Source organism: Girardinichthys multiradiatus, chromosome 23 (assembly GCF_021462225.1).
Source record: "Girardinichthys multiradiatus isolate DD_20200921_A chromosome 23, DD_fGirMul_XY1, whole genome shotgun sequence".
NCBI lineage: Eukaryota > Metazoa > Chordata > Actinopteri > Cyprinodontiformes > Goodeidae > Girardinichthys > Girardinichthys multiradiatus.
The window spans coordinates 30117811-30144831 of NC_061815.1; the positions used below are offsets into that span (position 1 = coordinate 30117811).

The window sequence follows — 27021 nt, forward strand, 5'->3', positions numbered from 1 at the left end:
AATATGCAGAACAGAGTTGCTGCAAGCAGCACAGCTACAGTTTTTTCTCTAAATGTCCGGGTCTGTGCTCTGTCCCGCCCCCGTCTTTTCTATCCAATGGGAGCAATGATCGTCACTTGCGTGGCTTTGTTTAAAAGTTATAGCTCACTTGCAAAAGGTACAATGTGAAAGCAAACTGCAGCAAACAAAGAAAAATAAAATAAAGCTTTTGGTCCGGACCAAACAAGCGGACTAAAGGACTTTCCTGGTGTGAATACACCCTAAGACAGAAGAGCTCCCTGGGCAGAGAGCCATATTACCCCTATCAAAAATAAAAGTGGTGAAATTATTTTAACAAATTTTGGCATACATTCAATTAACATTTTGATGTTGCCGTATATTGGAACGTATCTTTTTCTGCCTGATTTCAATTATATTTATTTATAATAAATAAATATCTCAGCTGTAACGTCAACGTCTTCAAGTGTGCAGCCTGATTAGGAAAGGTTATAGTTGAACTTTTTTCTGAGGGGATCGATTACTTCATAAATAGATAAATACACATTTTAATATTTATGTTATCATTTTTTATTATGTGCCTTTTGTTCATTGATTAGATTATATTTATTTTTTTTTAGCGTTTTTAAATGTTTGAACTTTTACAATCATGCCAACCGTCGATCAAGAACCATTCATTTGAATCATCTGACAGTAGCTACCAATGGTGTCTCCTAGACAAACTCCTCTTCCAGAACAGCTAGTGTGATGTCATGAACCCCGAGTGTGTTTCCCATGTCTGCTTGGCCCTCCTCCTCCCCTTAAATATCTGAGGGCAGAGGAGGCGCAACAGAGCCCGGCTGGTGTTTGACATTGGGACTTTGTAAAGTGGACCTGCGCACACAGAGAGAATGAGGACACCGTGTCTCCTGCTACCGCTGCTCCTCTGCTCCTCCGCCGTGGAGGTGCCGCAGACCGCCCAAACTGTCAAGGAGTACTTCATAGCAGCGGTGGAGATCGGCTGGGACTACATCCACCTGGACGATGGGGACCGCGCATCCCGGGACAGGTGAATATATCCGACTGCAGATCAGACATTGCTGCTTCAAATCGGCTGAGAGTTCCAATAATATTAGATAAAGTGTAGTATTTTGACCACAGGTTTGTCTTTTTACTAACTCATCATTAATTATCTTCAGCGGGAGCTTTAAACCCATTCCTCAAAAGCACATCAAGGCAGTTTACAGGGAGTATAAAGATGCTACATTCACTGTCCTCAGACCAAGACCAGCCTGGACAGGTGGGTACCTGCTTCATTTCTTTTTTAAATCTCATCACATTTCCATTTATATTACTTAATGACGGCTGTGGATTTGTCAGTAATTTTGTCAATGAATGAATACCATACCATACCAACTTTATTTATAAAGCACTGTATACACCGACAGGACCAAAGTGCTGTACACAATCATAAAAACAATGCAAAATGGAAAAAGATTGAATATAAAATACATTTTAATGTACAGACACAATAAAACAAGTAAAAACATCTCAGATTTTGCCAAACGCCAAAGAAAAAAGATGGGTCTTAAGGAGTGACTTAAAAACAGTGAGTGAAGAGGCCTGTCTTATGCCCAAAGGAAGATCATTACAAAGCTTGGGAGCTGCCACAGAAAAAGCACGGTCCCCTCTGAGCTTGCATTTTATTTTTGGCACCTTCAGGAACAACTGATCAGCTGAACTGAGGGAATGTGACGGTGTGTAAGAATGTAACAGCTCAGACAGATAGGAAGGGGCAAGGCCATTAAGAGCTTTAAAAACAAATAAAATAATTTTTAAATGAATCCTAAAATGTTCTGGCAGCCAATGTAAGGAAGCTAAAATAGGGGAGATATGCTCAAATTTCCAGGTGCCTGTTAAAAGACGGGCAGCAGCATTTTGTACCCTCTGGAGCTGGGAAACATATCAATCACTGACTCCTATATAAAATGCATTGCAGTGATCCAGCCGTGTGGTCACAAATGCATGGATTATTGTTTCGAAATGCTGTCCGGAAAGGATATGTTTTACTTTGGCTAGCTGCCTTAAGTGGAAGAAACTGGATTGGTACTGGAATGAATAAATGTGGCCCGTGGTGCCTCTATAGGTTTGGTGGATCGGGGGCAAAGCAGAATTGCAGGAGTTTTATTAGATATGTTGCCAAAAACACAAATTTAAGTATGATTGACAAAGACCACTTAGGGTTTATGAGAAATAATTCAATAGTCTGTGAGTATGGAGAAGAAATTCAAAAAGGGGCATTATAAAAAGACAAAAAAGAAAGCATTTTAATTTAAAGCAATAGGTCAATAAAAATATAAAAATGTCTCTATTTCATCTCATACATTCAAATATTAATAATAATAATATAAACAAGACTACAAAACTGCCTGGCCAGGGAATCTACCAAACCTATAAGGGTGACCTCTCATAAGTGACTTCTTCCCCTCATACAGCGCTACTAAATATAGTATAACTTTACCTTTTGACAGAAATAACTTTGCACCAGAGCTGTTTGAAAATGTCAAAATTATGGCATCACATGTTTGAGCATCATGTTGTGTGATCCCAGGTATTCAGGGCCCAGTGATTGTGGCCCAGGCTGGTGAGAGAGTTGTGGTCCACTTTAAAAACCTGGCGTCTCAGCCCTACAGCATCAGCCCTGTGGGGATCACCTACTGGAAGCAGTCTGAAGGTAAGAAACCAAATGCCATAATCCCTCAAGCAAATTTTTTGCGGCATGAATAAAACATTAGTGAGCAGCATTCCCTTCTCCTTTGTCAGATAATAAGCAACAGCTTCGACTCAGGTTGTTGACTCATGGTAAGTTTTAAAGGTCTGTGCTGCAGTGCAGATGAGAAAATGGAAAAGTTAGAGAGAAGTAGCTGCAAGCTGACTGTTTCCTATTTCTGAGTCAGATTTCCACATTGGATTATTTAATATTTTGTGAGTCACTACAAAGCAGTTACCTTTTGGAGGAAATTGAAATTTGAAATAAACTTGACCTTTACATGACAAATATGGAACTGAGTTTGACATTAAGAAACGATGATAAACACTTTAAATGAACAGGAACCCTCATAGATAAGCCTCCTTAATCTCAAGAAGTGACAGAACAACCGTCTCCATTATCTCATGTGTGCAGATCTTATGTGGGTTGTGGGGTCCAAACTGCTCATGATTAATCCCATTTGCAAACAGCACTGGATCAGGTCCTAATGCTGCTAAACATCCCGAACTGTCACTTCCTGCGAACAGCTCGCTGGTAGATTCCGATAACTGATTTTATAATCTGAAAAGCTGCTTTAGTCATTTCCAGGGTATAGGCTTTGCTTTCAAGTCTACATTGCACATGTCCGTGCAATGGCAAAGGTAGGAATATTTTTAGAAAGCAGCGTGATGACTTTCCTGTGAATTAGGGAGAGGAAGGCTTCTGCCTGAGTCTTTGTTTTGAGTCACTGTGTACCAAGGAACTTTAATTTCTTTCTCACATTTCATTCCTCCTTTTTTCCTATCTTCATCATGAAGTAACAGCTGCTTTGATACACTTTGGTTGCAAAAAGAAAACATTCTATGTCCTCCCTTTCAAGGAGCTGGATATGATGACTCCACAGCAGGGCAAGAGAAGGAGGATGATGCTGTCCAACCTGGCGGATATTATGAGTATGTCTGGGACATCAGTCCCAACGATGGTCCAACCATCAGTGACCCTGACTGCCTCACGTACTTATACTCCTCCCAGGTGGACGTTGTCCGAGACATTAACTCTGGACTCATCGGCGCCCTGCTCATTTGTAAACCAAGTCAGTGAGCTGCATTAAATACTCCTCATACACAGATGCTGCAGTTTTAGGCAAAACCAATGGCCTTAATCCAGATTTAAAACCTGCATATTTGAATTATTATTGACTAATGTCTTGTTTTTAACCAAATAATTTATTTAACTCTAAAATCCAGCATCACCTTCAATCAGTCTGCATGCTTCCTCAGGTGCCTTCACAGAGGATGGCCAGCGGACACTCCAAGCATTTGTCCTTCTGTTTGCCGTGTTTGACGAGACTAAAAGCTGGTACGGAGAGGTGGGAGAGAGGACGAAGAGGGAGAAGTTCAGAAGAAGCGACGGCAGGAAGGAATACCACACCATCAATGGATATGTCAACTCCACTTTACCTGGTAAATAGATAGTCTGCCTAAGATAGAAGAGGTTGTTACATAAATGCACACTTTGCTCAGCATATCAGTGATTATACCATATCCCGTCTGCACAGGAATGTGTCTTCATTTTTCTGTGTCTGTCTGCTTCTACATGTGCAGGTTTAACAGTTTGTAAGGGCAATAATCCAGTGTCTTGGCATATGATCGGATTAGGCACTACTCCAGAGATCCACACCATTCGCTTCCAGGATCACACGCTGCAGGTAAACAAAGACTTCAGATAAAAGACAGTCACCGCAGACTGATCAGGGATGTCTGCCAGAAAAAACAAAATACTTGCAGGGCACTCAGGAATGCTTCATCTCAACAGCATTAGAAGTCTAGAAGATCTCCTTCTGGCTTTTCTGTCCAGCACTCCATAGTATCACTAAAGTTACTAGGATAACTAGTAGTTTCTTTGCCCAAAAACATAACAGCACATTCCTTTGGCTGTGAAGAGGAGAAGTCTAAAAACAAATGCTTAGTACAGCTTTTTTTTTCTACAAACAGCTTTCAATTTTTAGAAAAACCTAAAAGAAGATGCTTTCAATGCTTGATGAAGCCCTAAATGATGCAAATATGCTAAGATAAAGAGTTATATTAATTCTTATTATAAAAGAGTGAACTGTATATAATGGTGCGAAGATAACAAAAATGATTCTAAAGCTGAGATATTTATTTTTTCTCAGCTGATATGCTTGCTTTGATTTTGATGACTTTTAAAATAAAACAGGGAAATATTTTTTACAGTTCTGGATCTGATTCTGTTTAGTCTCCAATCCATCTCTGCTAAAGGCTGAAGTCATGAGATCTAGAGCCTAATTTGTTGTTAGCCTTAAATCTTAAACATGGTTGAAAGAGATATCTCTGTACTTGTTTAATGATGTTGTGTGTCATTTTTTTATATATATCTGCAGGGTTATTAATTTAAACAGAAATTAAACAAGACGACAAGCCCCTCCCTACCTTTTGTTCTTAAAGACTGGAATCCCAGAAGAAGTTTCGGTTCTGTTAATTCAAATTTAACTCATATCCAAAGAAAATACAGAAAACTTGTCTTTTCAACTGTAAATGTGAGGTTACAATAATTGCAAACTGTTGGAAGTCCGTTGATTTGAATTGTGTGTTAATTAGAGATACACAGATCAGACTTCTTTTGCCCATTACTGATATGCGATTTTCTTTGAGGTCTGATCTGTTGAGTCTATTTATCCAATCTTACCTTTAAGTAATTATAAGATCGTTACAAGACCATCTACAATAATGCATCAGACCATATTTCCCTATTTTCTCCTTTTGTTTATTAAACTCAAAGCAACGTGCATTAAAGTACATGCTGTTGATGCATTTATGGACAGAAAATTGCAGGAGTTCTTAGTTCTGATGCATTTAAGTGTTTAACTTGACGATCACTGATCAGAGCTGATTAAAGAAAGTTTAGTCAATTCTGATCTCTGGATGAATGCATCTTTAATATTAAAATCAGCTGATCCATTTTAAACTGCTGCACATTAGTTAGAGATCAGACTGTTTCACACAAAGGTGTCTTTCTTACTTTCTTGTTGTCTTGTTAATAACAACAGGATGGAGCGGGTGATAAATAGACAGATCGGAGCAATGTCTGCAGTAATCTGGGCGTAGCTCTGGCCTGCCGTGCATCATGACTGAAAGAACAACATCAAAGATGCAAAATATAAGACGATAGGGGTCTAAATACATTAATGAGTCTAATATCTAATATCTTGTTCAAATGAACGCTGAACTGTATTAAATCCATGCTGCTGGTGTTTGTTTTACTTTTAGGTACTGACCCATCGTAAAGTCACAGTGGAAATGACTCCACTGACATTCGTCACTGCAGAAATGAGACCTACAGCTATAGGCCAGTTCCTATTCAGCTGTCAGATCCATGCTCATCGCTATGGTAAAAAAATCCATCCAACCAGTGCAGCACTAATCAGTTTTACTTTTTAGAATATTATCACAACTCCTCCAGTTGGGAATAATCACCATGAATGTTGCCTCACAGATGGCATGAATGCATTGTTCTCGGTGGAGAAATGTCCCGATCCCGTCATCAAAGAGCTGCGAAACGTCAAACATGATGATAACAGCAAAGAGGGCGAGGAGGGGAGTGATGAAGACCGCGATTTTATGTTCAACACAGTTCACTTTCTGCCCAAGACACCTCAAGTCCAAGCCAGATCCAGCAGAGGACCGCCATTCAACACATGGACCCATTTTCTTGCCGCTGAGGAAGTCGATTGGAACTATGCTCCTCATCTGAAACCCACAGACAGGTGAGAAAATGTGGAGACAGTAAGGATATAATATTTGGTGGTAAACTCATTGTTTCACTTCTTTTTTGTTTTTTTCAGTGAATTACAGTCCAGATATTTATCCGGATCTCCCCACCACCTTGGCTACACATATAAAAAGGTTGTGTATGTGGAATACACTGATGAATCCTTCACTAAGAGGAAAAATCCCTCGGAGACCCTGATGGGTCCTATACTGAAAGGAAGAGTCAACGATGAGATCTACGTGAGTGATTTGAATGTCTGAGGAGTGCCTGCTAACAAGCTGCTGTATCTAGGATTTTCTATTTATCTGCTTTTGGTTGAATTTTTCCAGATTGTGTTTAAAAACTTAGCCAGTCGCCCTTTCAACATCTACCCCAATGGCCTTACCAAGATTCTCCCATGGCCGGGATCCACTAATGGTAAGCCTAAACTCTAAAAGTGCTACATTCACTGTGTTTGTGGAAAATACAAAAGATTTCCGCAGGCTGTGGTTGTCCGCTTACTTCTGATGCAAGGTTAGCAGCAACACAACGGGGAACAGGAGGAAGTGGGATTCTTCTGCAATCACCGAGACTAGCAGTGTAGCGCCTTCCCCCAGAGGCATATCAAGTGTGAATTTGGCTGTACTTGCAAAAGTATTCATACTCATTGATGTTTTTCAAATTTTGCCACAATACATCCACACACTTGATGATAATTATGCCATAGACTAACACATAGAAGTGCATTATAGTGAATGAAAAAGATACATGGTCTTCAACATTTTTTACAAAATAGAACCTAAAAAGTTCGGCCTGCATTTGTGTTCAACCCCTCTGAGTCAAAACGTTGTAGAACCACCTTTTAGGGTGTGTCTGCTAGTTTTGCATGAGTGAAATCATTGCCCACTCTTCTTTTTGCTTAGCCAGATTGTATGGAGAGTATCTATGAACCGCGATTCCCAAGTTCTGTCTGAGATTCTGTACTGGATTTAGGTCTGAATACGCTTTGATCTAAACCATTGTATTGCTGCTCTGGCTGTGTGTTTTGTCATTGCCCTGCTGGAAGGTGAACCTCTGAAACTATGTATTTCTTCCACTTCACGACTTCATACTACTTTATTATTGGTCTGTCTCATAAAATCCCAAGAAGATACAGTGAGTATCAGTTTGTCTTCGCTGATTCCTTCACAATTTGCTCAAATCTCTTCAAACAGCTGCTTTGAAAGACCTGCGCTCATTGGGGGTTCCCCCCAACAAGACGTTTGGCTATATTTGGAGGCTAACCTCAGACGACGGACCCTTGGAGGGAGACCCCCAGTGTCTCACTCAGCTGTATCAAAGCACCATCTCCCCAGAGCAGGACCTGGCCTCTGGGTTGGTGGGCACCCTGCTCATCTGCAAGTACAAGGCTATAGACAGCAGAGGCAATCTGGTAAGACGACTAATGACGCTTCAGCTAAACACTGTCCTTAATGTATACTATTGGATGTAATGCTTTTTTTTGCTCATTCCTTGCAGCTGGGCCTAGACGAGAAGATGAGTCTGATATTTGTTGTGTTTGATGAGAACAGAAGTTGGTACTTTAAAGAAAACATGCAGAGGTCAGCTCGAAAGTCCTACAACACAACAAACCCTGAGTTCTATGAGTCCAATGTCATCTATAGTGAGTTTACCACGCTTGCATTTGCATATTTTCTCTGCCATATTTTAGTGAACAGTGCAAAAATAATCAAAATTGAAAACAAACGTGTGCTTTGAATGTCCCTCCTCCTCCAGGTATAAACGGCATCATGTTTAGTGGGCGTCAGTTTGTCATGTGTGAGACAGATGTCCGTTTCTGGCACGTGGCCAACGTGGGAACCGGGAGTGAATTCCTCTCCATTTACTTCACCGGAAACCTGTTTCAGCATCAAGGCCTCTACCAGTCTGTTCTCACCCTTTTCCCCATGACGGCGGTAACTATTCCCATGGAGACAGAAATGATCGGTGAGGGCAAAAGCTCACATTTACACCCATTTCTTAACATGAACATGTTAGCTTGTTAGCTTAAGGTTTAAAGCAAAACTTCAAGTGATTCATGTTATCTCTGTAATGAGTGACTAGAGGTTGTTGTTTGGTCGGTGATGCATAAGTGTATTTGAAGTGTTGGATTTCAAGGCCATTCAGGTGCTTCCCAGCACCAACACAAGGCATCTAAATATGATACATTTCACTGTTAGGATTATGAATCTGAGAATATTATTTAATATTAATATTTTATCAAATAATATTTCGGTCTGTTAAGGGTTGTCCTGTGAATACCAGCCCAGTAAGGCGATGGTATTAGGACAAAATAGAAAGGTGTGAGACGAGCTCTGACATTATTGAACAGCATAAACTCTGCACATATATGGAATGAATTCACACAATTTCTTAAAATACAAGAATTTATTAACAAAAATAAGTCAACTCAAAGTCAAACATTTTTCAATCAACAAACTCTTTACTATGCTAAAACAATCCAACCAAACTACCAAGCAGAATTAAAGAATAACGAAGACGAATGGGCTATGTACAATATAAACAAGTTGATTAAAGATGATTGGAAATCATGACCAAAAAGAGTGATGCAACATTACCATGCAATGTTTATGTTTGAGAACCAATGATTATCTTGAAGAATCTGGCAATGAAGTTAAGTTAGTCTTGGAACCAACTTAGACAATAATCAGCAACATTTAGACAACCATTCACAATGCAAGATCAGATCAAATATTTTAATAAAATAATGTTTTAAATAATGATCTGCTGAATAAAACCAACCTTCTGGATGACCATTTCTCAACGGTGTCTCATTAGCTGCCTTTATTTATTGAAATAATAATTGAAGAAATATTATTAAGGGAATATTTTGGAAAGAGCCAAATCTTTCTGGAGAAATGGGGCTTAATGGTGTTTGCTTAGTTATCAAATTTAGTAAAATGATGTTAGGGACACATTATTTACTGGATTGAAAACTAAACCTTTCTGGGTAAATATTATTTAGCAGCAAGCACATGTCCTTAGCTGTTAGCAGTTAAGCTAACAAAGGAGGCTAATAGCTTAGCACCAGATTCAAACACACACCTTTAAAATTACCATCAATAAAAGGGTTAAAATTCATGAGCACAGACGGCGCGTTATGGCCGATCTTCTGTGTTTAAAATCACCCTTTAAATAAAGTTTGTCTTAACCTTAAAAACACCAAACAAAGAACACAAAACTGAACATGTGTGCTGCAGATAGCCTGCTAGCACCAAGATAGCTGAGTTCAACACAAACAAAACCAAACTTCATAAAATGAAAAACGTTTAACGGTTAGCTTCTAGCTAACCTCCTTAGCTGTGGAGGAAAGACGTTCTATCCACTAACCGCACTGCACGTTACCGTAACCACGGTGATGGGGTCTCTGCTGTCTTCCTTCCAGACTGGGAGACCGCTCCGCTCGGCTTCATAGGGAACTTCTCTGGGACAGTTTGCTTCTGCAGGCCTCAGAGTGAAAGTCAAGCCAGGGGTGTACCTTAATTCCTGTTTTTAGTGTTTTTATGAATGAATACTGGGTACACAAACAGTTATTCATTCGTACTTAACTTTGCATATGATCGCGTGATCTTATGACACTCTGGGATCCAGTTAAAGAGTTTATGTCTGTTTGCCAGCAAAGAGACATTAGCGCGCTTTTCCCCTCCTATCCCGATGATCACCGGTGTGGAAGAGGTCGGCTTGTTGGAGAGGGGGTGCTCTTATTCAGACAGAGGCATCATGGGAAGTCTGCTGCTACCCCCCCACCCCCCCTTTCCTCAGTTGCTGGAAGTCAGTTAAATGCAATTTATTTAGAAAGTTCAGGAAAGTCTGTACCGGAGTTTAATGTTGAAATCCATGGCTGGGTCCCAACATCACAAAGCATGGATCAAAACAGAAGATTTGGATAGCACAGGGTAATTTTACAGTGCTTTACAAAGGTTTTAATTCCACTTCCACTCTTTCACATTTTGTCAAGTTACAACCTCAAATATCAATGTATTTCTTTGGGATTTTAGGCGACAGACCAACACAAAATAGCACAGAACTGTGAAATGGAAAGAACACTTTAGCAAATAAAAATCCCAAAACGTGTCATGCATTTTTATACTACCACCTGAGTCCATTCTTTCTAGAATCACACTCTGCTGTGATTACAGCTTTGCACATGTAGAGAATACACTTTTTGCAAATTCTCTGCAAAATAGCTCAGGTTCAGTCAGATTGGATGGAAAAAAGTCTGTTTTCAAGTCTAGCGACTGATTCTCAACTGGATTTTGGTCTGAACTTTGACTGGGTCATTCTATCACATCAATATGGTTTCATATAAGCAAGCGGTGTACAAACTGTTTGCTGCCTAGAATAAAATTGTCAGTACAAAAGTACACACAGGCCACAAAATGTATTTAATGTTCATGAAAAGACAGAAAATGTTATCTCAAATTTAAATAATTTTTCCATGCTCAACAATAAATTAAACATTCATTTTTTAAAGAAACTAACAAAGTAGTCTGGATTTTTGTAGAAAAGGAATTGGTAAATCTTTGTAGATCTGCACTGGGACACAAGAAACTTGTGGAGGAAAGTTCTGTTTTCAACCTTCGTCCACAAGTTTCTTATGTCCCCCGTTGCTTGTGGCAAACTGCAAACCTCTTATAACTTTCTTTAAACAGAGACCTTCCTCTTTCTACTCTTCCATTAAAAAGCCAGATTAGTGCAGTACACAACTAATGGCTAATGGAGCTGTGGATCTCTGCAGCTTTCCAGACTCTTTAATTAGCCTCTTAGGATTACCGGAAAAGAAGCAATGTAACCGTTTCTTTGACTTCACATTTATGAACTACATTGTGTATGTCTTTCACTTAAGATTCTGGTAAAATACATTAAATTTGTGCTTGAAACGTGAAAAAGTTTTGACATTTTAACTAATTCTAACTTTTTTTTGCAGGTGAATGGGAGATAAGTGCCTTTGACAGCAAGCTCAGGAGCCGGGGAATGAGCATCCGTTACACCGTTCGTGCCTGCAACGATGGAGAGTTTTCTCTGGTCGACCATAATGTGGATGAAGATATATCAGATTACTACGACGACATATTTCAGCAGCCGAGGGGCTTGAGACCCCAGAAAGGCACGATGCTGGTTCGGGTGTGCAAGAAACCTGTCGCCAACAACACTACTGTCACCAACAACACTACATTGAGCAAAGATGTGGGTCCCCTTTGTGAGCTGAGGAGAATGTCGGTGGCATCGGTGAGAAGGGAACAAGTTCCCGAAGATGCAGGGATCCCAGAGGATGTCCTGGAGAAAGTAGAGAGAGATGGGGGCTGGAGAGCTGCTGAAAATCCGACTGGAGCAGATGAAAACAGAGGTGGGAGACAGAAACGAGAGGCAGGTGGGAACTGGACAGGGAGCAATGACATCTCACTAACTGCTGAAGAATCAGCGAGACAAAGGGTCCAGTCTGAAGACTTGATCTCTCCAGAGGAAGACATGGGCGAAAACTACATCTATTCTGAATCTGAGGGTCTTTCAGATGAACTGTTGGACCTTGAATACAACGTCACTGATGGCAACACAACACAGGTCAATCTGTCCTTCGATTATGATGACTACAACAGTGAGGTACGCGTGCTTAGTATCTGTCTTAATCAGGAGAATTTCCAAACATCCAAACACCCGCCTCACCACTATTAATGCTTCACTGTTTCAACAGGTGAACGGTTCATCGGAAGTAGTTGGTGCAGATTTATTAGGTCCGCGCTCTGGAGAAACCAGGCCCCGTTACTACTACATCGCTGCAGAGGAAATTACCTGGGATTATGGCATCAAAACGCCACATCAGTTAATTAAACCCAGGTGGGAATAATAATAGTTTTTCATGCAAGTAAATAAGTGTATTGTTTACCATAATTGCATTGACTTTTCACAACAGAATAACGAAGAAACAGTAAACATTTTTTACATCTATTTTTTGTCATGTAGTTGGAAACTTTGTGCTTTTTTCCCACACAATTTCTATAAATATCAACATCCCATAGCAGAAAATGTATCCATCCTCTTTTTGCAAATGTTTTATGTTTTTCTCTATTTTAAAACCTAAAAATATAAAGAAATCCTTTAAGGATCACAACAAATTAGCTATAGCAGATATTTGTTAAAAATTATAAGTTGTTTTTTTCCTAAGGTCATGTAACATTAGCATCTCTGAACAAGTTTTATTTAGCTGGACTGAGGACAAAAATTGCTCTTTGGGTGGCAAAAGGTTGAGGACCGCTGATTTTAGAGCAAAGCACATTCATGTGGTACAATGGCCCAATCAAAGTCCAGACCCAAATCCAGCAAGACATTAATGGCAAGACTTATAAAATGCTGTTCACACACTCTTTCATCCCAATCTGACCAAGCTTGGGCTATTTTCTAAAGAAGAATGAGCAAATATTTTAGTCTCTAGTTTTGTTTTGTCACTACTTGATTTTCCTCCAATCAGAGAGATGCGTCGGGGGATGAGGAAGTTTCTGCCTAAATATGTGAAGGTGGTGTATCGTGCTTACATGGACAAAGACTTCAAGCAGCCCATCTACAGAGGAGAGCTTCAGGAACACTTGGGAATCATGGGACCTGTTATCAGAACAGAAGTTAATGATCTCCTCACAGTGAGTTTCCCCCTCTATAAGGAAAGAAGCACAAGAAAAGTTTCTCCAGTTCTTCTTTTTCACGATTCTCTGCCTTAAGTTTACGTTTAGGTCAGATATATATATAAGAAAATAAATTAGTTCTGTTAAAGACAGGAGTATAAATACCTAACATCTCATTCTGTGTCTTGTCCTAACTCAGGTGATCTTTAAGAACAATGCAAAGAGACCCTACTCCTTTCATCTTCATGGCGTATATGACCGAAACCAGCATGCTGGCCCCACACAGAGCAGCTCATCCTCTGGTATTCTCGGAGAACCTGTTAATCCAGGAGAGACTCGGACTTATAAATGGAAAATTAGCCAGAAACAAGGACCCTCTAATCCTGAGTTTGACTGCAAGACTGGAGCTTACTACTCCACTGTGGATAAGGTATGCTGCTCTCTTACTTGCACATTCAGAAACTGATTCATGTAGCAAACATCCTCACCTCATTTCTTTAACCCATATAGGAGCGGGACCTTCACACTGGTCTGATTGGTGCACTTGTGATCTGTAAGTCTGGAACCCTGCAGAATCACTGCAACACGCAGCCAGGTATCCAGGATTTCTCCCTGCTCTTCCACACCTTTGATGAAACTAAAAGCTGGTACCATGAGGAGAACCTGCAGAAGTACTGCTCTCCTCCTTGTCAAGCCAACACAGAGGATCCCTGGTACCATACTAGCAATAAGTTTGCAGGTGACTGATTGTGATTCTTGTAGTGCTTGCTCCTACTGTTTGTTAATGTGTCCATTAACAGTATCGATGCACGTTTTCCTCAGCAATAAACGGTTATGTGGCCGAGACCCTTCCTGGTTTGATCGTGGCTCAGCATCAGCCTGTGAGGTGGCACCTTCTTAATGTTGGAGGCGACAAAGAGTACCATGCCGTGCATTTCCATGGTTTGCCTTTCACTGTCCATGCTGAGAAAGAACACCGTATGGGTGTCTTCAACCTTTTTCCTGGTAAAAACATTCACTCAAACACGCATTCATATTCATACGTTAAAAAAATGTTGAGTCGTTACTCATTTTTTCAAATTTTCTTTTCAAGGGGGTAGACTTTCTTGTTGTCTTTTTACGATCAATAGTGATACAGCTTTCTGAAGCTTTTCTAAAGTGCCGCTCTTTGGACTTTGGTTGCTTTTTCACAAATTTTTATTTCAAAACCTAACCATGAATATAAAGACATGGCTTCTAGATACACCTGCCAGAAGTATATTTTCAGGCCTGTCATTTCTTTTGTTTCCCCTAACAGATTTGTTTGTTTGTCAGTTGATTTATATGGGATATATATGTCATACTGAGGGTGGAAAACATTTAGCAATAATTTATCATGGTTGGTCTAGTTTTTTTTCCAAAAGCCTGGAATTTTACCAGAAGTGTGTAAACGTTTAACAGCCACTGTACATTTTCAGGAGGTCTCATTATCATGTTGTGATGTTGTCCCTCTTACACTGTGTTGTTCAGTATCTGACATTTCTTTCACTGGCCTTCTGTAGAACGTCTATATGGCAGGGATGGAAACGTTCACCATTCTCTGTTTAGGAAAGAAGTGCAGATGTTATGCTTTCTCAACCATAGCCATGGTGTTCTCCTTGATGTCAGCTGGTGTTGGAACCAGGTGCTCTGGGCCTTCTCCATTTCTATGTTATTGATTGTCAGTGGGACATGGTGCTGATGACCAGTTCTTCGGTCTTAGTGGTATAGAGGGTCAGAATGCATGTTGTGCATGGGCTACCAGTTGCTGGAACAATCATTGATTGTAATAAGCCTAAAAACAGTGGTGTCATCAGCAATCTTAAGGTCAAGGTTGCTGGTGGATATCCCTGAGCAGTTATGTGTCAGCAGTATAAAATGCCCGGGACTCAGCACACATCTTTGTGGTGCACCTGTGCTTACTGGGGTTGCTTTGATGTTTCCGGACTCTTGCTGCCTTAAATCCACCAGCATATTCCTGGATCTAAATCCAACAGCAGCAGCTTTTCTGCAACCTGTTTTGGCAAGAATGTATTGAATGCTGAGCTACAAATAAACAGTTTAAAACCAACTAAAGTCTAAAGAAAAGACTAAGAAAGTCTGATCTGTTAAAACTAATAATCAAGATTAACGGAGTTTTGAATACACAGTGATGTGTTTTTATATATAGTCAATCCATTTTGCTTTACCTTTTAACTGTGTTTTAGACAATGTAACACCTGTATAGATGATGGTAACAGATGTTAATATTATCAATGTATACATTTTCTTATTATTAGGATTTTTCTTATGATTAAATTAATTTGTTTTGCGCAAATGAATGGAAATCTATAATCAACATTATGTTCAACATATACTATAGAAGTATTCTGATGCCTTCTGGTGAAAATTTCCTTCTATAACCCTCTCATTGTTCTGTTCTCATTCCTGAAGGTGTTTTTGGGACGGTGGAGATGAGGCCCCCCACGGTTGGGACATGGCTAGTGGAGTGCACCATAGGAGACAACCAGCTGGCTGGGATGAGGGCCAAACTCTTGGTCTATGACCCACGTAGGTGCACACAGGTCATACCAACTCTGATGATCAGACCCAGTGGGTCTTGGTTGAGATGGATTCTAAAACATCTGGGGTCATGGTTGTCTATAAGAAAAACCCCCCAGCCTTAATGAGACACAAAAATGCCATTAACTTAAATATCCTTGTGGTTCTTTTTGCTGGTTTTTGTCATGTTTTCTGAACCCTTAATATATATATATATATATATATATATTTTTTTTTTTTAAGATATTTTTTCGGCACTAGTGGCCTTTATTTATTTATTTTTTGACAGTAGGCAGACAGGAAAGAGGGGTAGAGAGAGGAGGAGACACTTGGCAAATGTCGCCGGGTCCGGGACTCGAACCTGGGACGGCCACCTCGAGGACTGTAGCCTCCGCACACGATCGCGCGCTTAAACCCCACACCATCAGTGCCGCGCCCCCCTTTAATATTTTTATCTGTATTTGTATACGACAGGATTATATATGTGTTCTTTTTTGGTTAGTATTGGTTATAGTATTTATATGAATTTATGTTTATTACATTTTTTGTGGCTGTTTTGTGTCTTGTTTTTTTCATCTTTCCCTTAAACAAAATGCAATTAATTTAACCAGAGCACCTCTGGTTAAGCCCCACCTTTGTTTATGGAAAGTAACTCTAAGAATAATTACCCTGTTCTTAGATTGGTTCCATTAAATGTAATTGACAGTTGAAAGGATCAGATTTTGCTACATATTTTACTGAAAAAAGAAGAAACGTAACATTAATATACAGATATGTTCATGTGCATCTCAGTAAACTAAAATCATTGAAAAGATAATTAATTTCAGTGAACGTAGGCTCCAGGATATCGGCTACAACTGTTGTAGAAAAACAAACTGAGCTGTTTCTCAGTGATCCAAAGTCTTTGTTGCAAATTTTAGTACATTTTGTATTTTATTTAGAAATCAAGATCCCAGTTTCTGGAGGAAGAGAGAGAAGGCACAGAATCCAAGTTGCTTGAGGTCCAGTGTTTCCACAGTCAGGGATGATTTGGGGAGCCATCTCATCTGCTGGTTTTGGTCCGCTGAGTTTTGTTAAGTCCAAAGTCTGTACAGCTGTTCAAACAGGACATTTTGTAGAACGCCATGCTTCCCTCTGCTGACAAGCTTTAGTGCATCTGCCCACATTGCCAAAAGACTTGCAATATATCACTGTGTGTAATGAATCTATATAATTTGAGTTTCAATAAGTTTACTAATAGGAAAAATCACTTTTCAATGAAATTCCAATTTATTTAGATGCAACTATATATAAGGGCAGAAGAAGCATCAGATATACTGTGTTTGTCAGATGCTTTTATTCCAGAATGAACTACAAAAAGGTCAAAACTCTGGAACAATTTAAATACTGTACAGTGTTGTTTGCTATAAATGTACTCCGTGTCTATTTTATATTTCAGGAACACCAACATGCTTTACTGAACTTTTACTCTGATGTTCTGATATGCAGGATGTGTTTTACCTCTGGGAATAAAATCAGGGCGGATTGAAGACTCCCAAATTACAGCATCAGATCACAGCAGTAAGACCAGCTTTTCTATTTGTTTGCAATAGGTCGAGTGTCTTGTTATGTGTCAGTATCAAAAGAATAACTGCCACAATACTCAGTTTATCTAAAGGAAATACCTCAGCTATATGAAATACACGCATCAGGAAATTAAAGACAGTTAGATGGATTATGGTCGTCATGTTTATGCTTGTGTTTCAAGATAACTGGGAGCCAAGGCTGGCAAGGGTTGATATGACTGGTTTTTACAACGCCTGGATGGGAAAAGGCATCAAATCATGGTTGCAGGTGAGACATTCTGAGCTTCTACATCGAACACACAAAGCCATCATAACATTATTCTCTAGGTATTAGTTGGTCTAAAGTCACATGCATGTTCAGGTTGATCTTCTGAGGCCCACCCTGCTGCATGGTATACAGACGCAGGGGGTGAGCTCAAAGCTGAGGAAATTCTACACCGCCATCTTTATAGTCTCTTACAGCCTCGACAAAGAGACTTGGACCACTTACAGAGGAAACAGCTCCAGTACCAGCAAGGTGTGTCCACAGATCTGTAAACAGTACAATAAAGGCTTAACAGTTGTGTGATAATCCTCATGATCCCTTTAGGCTGAGCTGCCCTCTGTGTGCTTGTGTTGCAGATGTTTCGTGGCAACCTGGATAGCTCCAAGGTAAAAGACAACAGCTTCTCTCCACCCTTTGTGGCACGCTACGTCAGGATTCATCCACACAGCTACCAGCAAAAACCCGCTCTCCGGCTGGAACTGTTGGGATGCGACCTCAACAGTGAGTTGCACCGTCGGCAACTTTTTTTTACCATGTGTGTAGTTTGAAAATAACCCCGAGCGTATGTTTTTATGTGCGTTTGACCAGGCTGTTCTCTGCCTCTGGGACTTGAGAAGAGGTTGATTCCCGACAGCGGCTTTAGTGCCTCATCGTTTCATTCATCTTTGCTGCGAAGCTGGAGCCCCGGCCTCGCGCGCCTGCACCAGAGCGGCGGAGCCAACGCCTGGAGGCCAAAGGTGTGTTCACATTCTGTTACACATCAAGGCACTTGCAAAATTTTCATAGCTCTTGGCCTTTTCATTTATTGACATTGTACAACCACAAACGTTGATGTAGTTTATTGGGATTTTATGTGATAGAAAAATAAAAAGCAATGCACAACCTAAAGTTAAAGAAAGAAGGATACATAGTTTTCAAAATTTTCTAAAAATCTTTAGCTTTTCCATAACTGCATTTCACCGTACGTACAACTGCGGTATGTCTCTAGAAGCTTTGTACATCTAAACCCTAAACGTCCCCATTCTTCTTCGCCAAACAGTTCAGGTTTAGTTAAATATGATGGGGAGAGTGTGTGAACAACAATTTTCAATAGAAAGTCACCTAGATTTAGGTCTGGTCTTTGACTTGGCCAGTCTGAGACATGTTGTGATCTAAAGCAGGGGTCTCCAACTCCTGGTGTCAACAGCCACTGTCCTGCAACTTTTAGATGTAACTCTGCTCCAACACACCTGAATGAAAGGGCTAAATTATCTTCTCAGCATGTCATCAAGTTCTGCACAGGCCTGGTAACGAGCTGTTCATTTGATCCAGGTGATTTGAAACATGGAAACATCTAAATGTTGCAGGGCAGTGGCTATCGAGGACTGGAGTTGGTGTTTTGTTAGGAAAAGACACAAATGCATTATTTTTTATCATTTATACCAAACAGAACTAAGAAACATTTGGTCACAAAATTGGTCTCCATCAAGGGTATAAACCAGTGAAGCTCATAATACGGACCATTAACCTTTCTCCCCTCACACTTCCATTATCATTCTTGGCTCCAGTTTCTCTTTCCTCCCCTCTTCAGCCTTATCATTTGAATACTTTCCAGCACTGAACTGCGTACGTGTGACTTGTCAGCGTGGCAAATTGTTGAGCTGCAGTACATGTTTGCTTGTGACACCGGAGAACAACAGAGGTCAACCTCTCTGTGCCAACTTTTGGCTATAATAGTTCCAAGAAGATTGTCAGTGCCTGAACAAATAGCAAAATATTGCATAAAACCAAAAGAATTTCAAGGTTAAAGGATTAAGGAACTGAATTTGAAACTATTGCCAACAAACTGTCACCACATCCTGCCTGTAAAGAGCAGCAGCATAAATGATGCACTGCTGAAAACATTTTTTATAGCAGTTTCAGTTTCTTAGTCACCAGCTTGTAAGCTTAAGATGACATTGGTTTGTTGCTTTTCTTTTTTTCTCAGTTTCTGGATTTCATAACACTTTATATTGTATGCAGATAACTGATAAGTGAGTGACCCCTAGTACATTTTTGTGCACACATTTTTATGAGATACAGTAATTGAGAGAAAATAGAGATTAATGCTGTTGTGGTTCTGGTGTTTTGTTTTGTACACAAATATGCAGTTAAAAATCTTTTTTTGTCACACTGAAATGTTTCAAACTAGTTTTAATATCAGACCAAGATGACGTGAGTAAATATAAAAATATTTCCAACTATAACAAAAAGCAAAATCAGATGAAGTCTGTAAAGGGGTAAATACTTTTCACAGCGCTCTATATTTAGCAAAAAATATATATATAAAGATTTGTCTGTGTTTTGTAACTCGGTGTATTTCTTTTTGAAATCTAAAGATGCTTCTATATCTTGTTTGCCTCAGAACAACAACCCCCACGAGTGGCTGCAGGTGGATTTGGGGACCGTCAAACGGATCACAGGAATCATTACCCAAGGCGCACGGTCGATGCTGACCAAGATGATGGTGACGGAGTTTTCAGTCACATTCAGTCTGGACGGACATTCCTGGAGCAGCGTGTTGGAGAAGAGCTCTCAGAGAGAAAAGGTATGCTGAAAAATTCACTTATGGTTGTCATTTACAGTCAGGCCTGTGTCAGAGCTGCCAGGGGGACACCGACCTGACTCTGCCAGGCACCTTCGGCTATTTAGTGAAGGAGAGTTTAGACATCCTAAAGGTAGATGAGTCAACTCACAGTGTTTTAGTGACACATTGCTGACTAAGTGCTAGTATTTGTTTTGGAAAACATTGATCTACATCTATGGATGGCGTACAAAATGAATATTTCTGCTCACTGTGGTCTTTAAGATTAATTTAGTAAACAGTGTCTTGCAAAAGTATTCATACCACTGGAACTCTCTCACAGCTTTTGACTTAACAAGCAGAAACTTTATGTATTGTGTTGCAATTTTTTCAAACACAAACTAGTACGTAACTGTGAAGTGGAATAAGCATTATACGTGGTTTTAAAAGGTTTTTTTTAACAAATAAAAATCCTAAAGGTCAGTTGTAATGAGCCTAATTCAGCCTAACCAGTTGCTTTCAGAAATCATCTAATCAATAAATAGACAGGTCATAGCAAAGGTTGAGGAGAAGTTTAAAGTAGGGTTAGATTGTAAAACGATATGCCAAGCTTGGAACATCTCATGGAGGATTGTTTGATCCATTATCTGAATGAATACAACTACAAGGGAGCTGCAGAAATCCTAAACTGCAGTAGGAGAATCTGCCCTCTGGACAACTATTTGAAGAAATCCTGTTGGAAGGTTAGACAAGTCATGTAAGGGAAACGGCAACCATGTGGAAGAAAATGCTCTGGTCAGATGACTAAAATTAAACATTTTGCTCTACATGCAAAATGCTGTTTGTGGTGGAAAAACACTCTGAACAAACAATTCCCACCATGAAACATGGTAGTGGCAGAATCATGCTGTGGGGAAGCTTTTTTTCAGTTAAATACAGGGCAGTCCTGAAGGGAAACCTAATTAGAAGCAGCAAAAGACTTAAGACTGGGGCGGTGGCTCACCTTCCAGCTGGACAACAACCCTAAGCATCCAGCCAGAGCTACAGTGCAATGCTTTAGATCAAATCATATTCATGACCTTTATCAAACTGTGAATCTGTAGTAGGACTTGAAAACTGATGTTCAAATACAATCCCTATCCAATCTGGTTTAGATTGAGCTATTTTGCAAAACAAAAGGGCAAACATTCAGTCTCTAGATGTGCAAAGCTGATAGACATACCCCATAAGATCTGTGCCTGATATTGCAAAGACAGATGGTACAAAATATTGACCCAGGAAGGCTGAATACAATGCAGAACTTTTCAGATTTTTCTTTTTAAAAGATTTTAAGAACCATCTCTCATTTTCATTCAACTTCACAATTATATGCCACTTCGTGTTGAAGTCACATAAAAGTCACATAAAATCCCAATAAAATACACCAAAGTTTGTGTTTGTAATGTGACAAAATTAGAGAAACGTCAAGGGATGTGAGGACTTTTCTGAGGAACCGTATGCACTGACATGATAAACGCCATCTTTCTGTGCTGTTTCCTGACTTCTTGCTCTTCCCTTTCCTCATCAGATTTTCACAGGCAACAACGACCCAGACGAGGAAGCTTTCACAGTTTTCGAGCCTCCTTTGTTCGCTCACTACCTCCGTATCCACCCACGTGGCTGGGTCAACGACATCGCCCTCCGCCTGGAGGTGGTCGGCTGTGACACACAACGGGAGGTCGGATACCGGCGAACAAAAACCCAGGCACCAGCAGCAGCTCTTCAGTAGCGATGCAGATTTAACTGGACCTGTTTTTTTTTCTGTGTAGCTTGCTGGAGAATAAGATATGTTGCGCAGTTAAGTTACGTCTAAAGCTGTTTCCTCCGTAGCCAGAGCATTGTTTACATTTTCACTTGATTTATTTTTGACAATGTGATATTTGATTCTTGCATCACATGACTGTGATCACAACCGTTTGAATGTAAGCAGGTGTAATATTTCAGACTTTGGTTGCTGTATACTGTTTGACTAGTTGTATAACATCGGAAAAAGCTGAATTTTTCTGCTTTATTTGAGATATTAAACTATAAATTTAAGAGAGTTGGCCTGTTAGTTATGCCATGACAGGTTAAATGCTCCAGACATGAGCACAAAGACAAATGCCAAACACTTGTTTTCATTTTTTTTCTTTATTCCCAGAAAAGGTCTCATGTTTTCTCCCCCTTTTTAAGTGCCCAGAACAATCCTGAAAGTGTTGTTTTTACTTATCCACCTCAACCAGGCCCTCCTGGCAGAGACAGTGGGCAGTTGAGCTCCACTATTGTTCTGTTACAAGTTAAACTATACAGTTCTGGTGCCCAGAGGAAGTACAAGTTTGTTCCCAGACAAAATAATTGGGTCGGAGGACTGAAAGGGAACTAGTATGATCAACACGTGTGGCTGTTTGTATCATGAGTCCTGACCAAAATCTATCACCTCATTATCAGTCAGGAAGTTTCCAGGCAGGCGGGAGGTGTCGTGTTTAGTTTGGAGGGCAAGAGCAGACAGGACCTGCGTTGGCAGGGATGTGGCAGTAGCACACTGTAAGCTGGCTTTCACGCTTTATCTCTCTGAAAACAATAACTGCTCTCAAAAACACAAGCAGAGCATCTGTATTCATCAGCAGAGGCCCGATGGTCGGGACACAAGATGGAAAGCAGATGAATCAGAGGAAAGCAGAGGCTAGGGGCTGTCACCCAGATGTGATGGCTTATCGGCTGCGGTGCCGGTGTTCACAGCGTGTGAAAGCAGCAGCAACAACAAACACAGACTAGTCACAACTTTTAACATTACGTCAATTACGTCATTTCCATTACACAGCACCTTGGAAATGTATTAATAACCTTTGAACTTCCCCCTTTTCCACACCTGAAAGTGTGGTGTGCATTTGGGCTAAAATAAACTGATCAAACAAAACAAACAGTGTCACTAAAATAAACAACAGATGCTTATAAAGCACATTTTCCCCGTACATAGAATCAATATTTATTGCCAAGTACATTTTTACATACAAGCAATTCGACCTGGAGTACCCGGTGCATTTTAATAGAGAAAAAGTAGAATAAAATAACCAAATAACAATAAAGTTTAAAAGTCTTACATATAAATTTTAAAAAGTAAGTTACAGTATGTACCTAAGGTGCAGTTGTCACAATCTGTCTGTGTTTGGGGTTTTGAGTTTGAGTACTGTTTACCTTCTCTGCACTGCCATGTTCTTTATTGGCTTTATTTCAGTTCATTCATGTTTATTAGATTCATTCTGGTGTTTAGGTGTTTGTTTCCTCTTGGATTTCTATGTTAAATGTTTTAGTTTGTATTTTCTTATACATCTGTTTTCTCCCTGCTCATGTTATGTTAGCAGTCTCATTGTTTACTTGTTTCTGTTCACTTAGATGTTTTCTGCTTCCTCCAGTGTTCATTGGTCCAATTCTCCACCCTACTTCAGTACTTAAACTCCCTGGTTTCATTATTTTCCACTGGTTCCTCCTGGTAACTACCCTGTTTGCTACCTGGCTCCCTGACAGTTACACAGTCTGGGTTACCATTGTAAGTTGTTCCAGTGTGTTATTATAATTATTGCTATTAAAGAAAAACTCTGCAACTCACCATGCTGCTTCTGAGAGTTAATCTGCACGTTGGTGCAACAAATACTCAGCGTTATATGACAGCAGTGGGGTTCACCAAAAAACTTCCGTTCGAGAAGTAGTGAAAATATCACCAGCAAACAACAGTAAACAGTGCTATGGTCATAGCACCAAACAACAGAGCTGCGTCCATGTGACGAAAAAACGTATGTCATGGACTGGATGATAGGTGTTTTTAGGACAGAAGTGGCATCATCATAAATTAGAACATCTTAATCTCAACTTAATTGATTTCAATATTTCAAGTAAAAATCTAATTTTGATTCATTACACAGAGTAATACATTTCAAGCTTTTATTTCTCTTAACGTTGATGATGTAGCTTATTGCTAATGAAACCCCTGATGCTCAGGTCCGGTCTGGTGACCCACTATGGAAAAAGCCTTACAGAACATGAATGAATAAAAAAAAGGTTCACAAGCAACATAAATATACATGGTATTGAGCGCTGTGAAGCAAACCCTCTTCGGCAGTTTGGGACAGATTAATAAGGCATACACTGTGCCATATACTGTAGAGTACATGAATACACTTAACAGTAGGTTGACATGTCTGAGTTAAAAAATCTTTATCTTTATTTATCTACATTAATATCAAATTTTTTGGAGAAACTTAAGTCTCTGGGGTTTTTTTTTTTATAGCTGTAAGCCATAATCATCAACGTCAAAAGAAATAAACTTGAATTTATAGTGATTCAGCCGATGATTACAACATGCATTGGTTCTCTCTGGACACTCCATCTTCATCCATGCATGGTTGTTTGTCCTGTGTCTCTGTATTGCCCCGTGATGAACTGGCGACCTGTCCAGGGTGTACCCCTCCTCTCTCCCAATGACCACAGCCCACCTGCACCCCTGCAAGGACCAAAGCGTATAGAAAATGGATGGATGGATTTCCATCTGTATTTTAGAACAGAACTTGTGAGACTCAAGCAACACAGATTTGGTTGTATAATCAGTAAATATACAATACATATTCAGTACATACAAAATGGGTGGGGAGCTGGTTCCTATCTCCAGCAGTCGTTGGGGCTAGGGTCAGTACCTACAAGGTAAGGTAAGGTAAGGTTATTTATGTAGCGTTTTCAGTAACGAGACACTCAAAGCGCTGTACATACAATTACAATACAATCACAAAGAACACAGAAAAACAAATCAAATGCTAAGAAATCTAAAAATCTATGAATCCTTCTGAGAAATCTAAAAATCTCTGGTCAATATTACAATGATACAGATAACATTAATAATCCTTTGGGTTTTACTGGTAAGAGCTGGTTCTAAACCAATCTTTCTAAAGAGGTAATTATATCATTAAGTCATCTATGTAGGTGAAAGCATCTTGTGCTAAGAAGTCTCATTATTCCACTGAATTCTAACTGGTGAAGCTGAGTCACTGGTACAAAACAGCTTTAATCCATGTTGGGACCCACAGCCATGGATTTCAATATTAAACTCCGGTATGGACTTTTCTGGAACTTTCAAAATAAAGTGCATTAACCTTCTTCCGGCACAGCCAGGAAACAGGATAACTGCGGACTTCCTGTTGTTTTGTAGTGTCTGCCAGAATGATGGAATCACACTCCTTACACACTTATGACTTCAGCAGACGTGGAGATGCAATGGGTTGTTGTTGCTGATCTCATCCGTTTGTCTCCAGATGAGCGGGATGCTTTAAATCAGTTTGACCTTGCTGCATGTGATGAGAGGATTCAAGGATTACTTGACCTAATTGAAAATCCAACTAGAGATGCTCTGATTTCAGATGTTCTTTGTTAGCTTACCTTGTTGTCAGTCAGTCATTTTCTACCACTTATTCCATAGTGGGTCGCGGGGGAGCTGGTGCCTATCTCCAGCAGTCTATGGGCGAGAGGCGGGTTACACCCTGGACAGGTCGCCAGTCCATCACAGGACATTACCTTGTTGTATCAGCAGAAATCACAACTGGAAGCTAAAAGATATCTTCAGTTACAGACTGACCATCAGATGGCCCTTCAAAGGGAGAGTGCTGCAAAGCTTGAGCTCTCAAAAGCTGAGGAGAGGACCAAGAAAGCTGAAGCAAAGTTAGTGGACCTGAAGGCAGATGAGCTCAAGAGAGCTTCATCCCAAAAGCAGGAACAGACCCTCACCGTTCAGGTACCCAATTTGCATTTTCACTCACAGCAGCTGCAGCAGCCACATCAGGGGGCAGACCCAGACAACAGGCATCCAGCACCTAGGTCAGAGTCTCCCCCTCCTAAATTTAGTCAAAGTGTTCAACTTACTTCCACAAACCTTAACAGAATGTTGGAAGTCAGATGGTCTCCAGTGGTTTCCTGTCAAATCCCATTGCAGTGAACCACCACCAAGATGACCAAGGGCTGGACTCGGCGTGCACAAGTGGTCCAATTAGGTGGAAGGAGCACCGTTCCGGCCTGATCGGCACCCCTCTCTTTTCTGACTCTGTGTCGACCCCTAGGGGCCAGGAGAGACACACATGGTTCTCAGGTGACTCAATCCAACCTGACCCACCACCACTTGCACAAGTCTATTCATTAGAAAGCTCTCATTTAAAGCATGAGAAGACTTGTCTCCTTCCCCAGAGGTTTTATCAGGATCTTCCACCATTTCATGAACTTAACTATGACTTCTCAGATTAATACATGTCCGTTTCAAACAGTCCTTGCTAAGGACATAGAAGTTTTGGATCCAGGTAGCCAGGAGTCAAATATTGATGCTTACCTGCTTGAGGTTGAACATTGTCTTCATGACGTTTTCCTTCTGATCATGAGAAGCTGAGGCTTATTTGGAAAACAACAGCACAGCCAGGAAACGGGATAACTACGGACTTCCTGTGACGTCACTACCCAAATAAAAGCACAGCTGTTGCTACATCCGCCCTCTTCCACACGGCCTTCCAGAGGGACCGGATAGGAGAGAAAAGTGTGCTGAAGTCTGAAGAGTTTAAACTCTTCAAACTGGATCCAGGGATGTCATACGATCATCGATCATATGCAAAGTTAAGTACGGATGAAATACTGTCTGTGTATCCGGTATTTTCATTCATGAACGGGGAAATGAAGGTACAAGCATTGCTTGACTGTCTCATCGAGCCCTGTAGGAGCAAGCTGTGTTTGAGAGAAGCCCCCTGCAAAGACGCGGTCTCCCAGTCTGGAAGGAAGACAGCGGAGAGGACGGGCCGCCCAGCTACACCTCCGGAGCTAACCCTTTTATTCGCAGATCGAACGCACCTTCTGATCACGACAAACTGAGGAGGTTAGCGGGA

General features: G+C 40.4%; 1 protein-coding gene and 1 long non-coding RNA gene across 3 annotated transcripts; one reads left to right on the forward strand and one right to left on the reverse strand.

Annotated features, from left to right (window-relative positions):
* Positions 1-832: 832 nt before the first annotated feature.
* On the forward strand, positions 833-23722 carry f8 (coagulation factor VIII, procoagulant component). The gene is made up of 27 exons (XM_047354362.1): positions 833-1045; positions 1176-1276; positions 2588-2710; positions 3606-3818; positions 4006-4188; positions 4330-4433; positions 6013-6133; positions 6239-6509; positions 6588-6753; positions 6844-6931; positions 7708-7925; positions 8012-8156; positions 8270-8479; positions 11481-12154; positions 12246-12388; positions 13020-13185; positions 13367-13597; positions 13678-13906; positions 13990-14172; positions 15619-15735; positions 17215-17286; positions 17474-17559; positions 17653-17808; positions 17913-18057; positions 18145-18293; positions 19940-20122; positions 21666-23722. Exons 1-27 carry the CDS (start codon positions 888-890, stop codon positions 21864-21866), a joined length of 4836 nt encoding a protein of 1611 aa, XP_047210318.1. The 5' UTR covers positions 833-887; the 3' UTR covers positions 21867-23722.
* On the reverse strand, positions 23571-25573 carry LOC124860789. 2 transcript variants are annotated; one of them, XR_007036437.1, is made up of 3 exons: positions 25258-25573; positions 24748-24804; positions 23571-24614 (listed from the first exon to the last, which is right to left on the reverse strand). It is a non-coding gene; the product is annotated as an uncharacterized LOC124860789 (long non-coding RNA). The 2 variants fall into 2 exon arrangements; XR_007036438.1 differs by having other exon boundaries at positions 23571-24659.
* Positions 25574-27021: the final 1448 nt, after the last annotated feature.

Excerpts from the sequence above, each read along its gene's own strand:
- f8 (XM_047354362.1), top strand. The coding sequence starts at position 888 with ATGAGGACACCGTGTCTCCTGCTACCGCTGCTCCTCTGCTCCTCCGCC. Across the intron at positions 1,277-2,587 it reads ACCAAGACCAGCCTGGACAG|GTATTCAGGGCCCAGTGATT; the intron begins GTGGGTACCTGC and ends GTGTGATCCCAG. Across the intron at positions 12,155-12,245 it reads ATGATGACTACAACAGTGAG|GTGAACGGTTCATCGGAAGT; the intron begins GTACGCGTGCTT and ends CTGTTTCAACAG.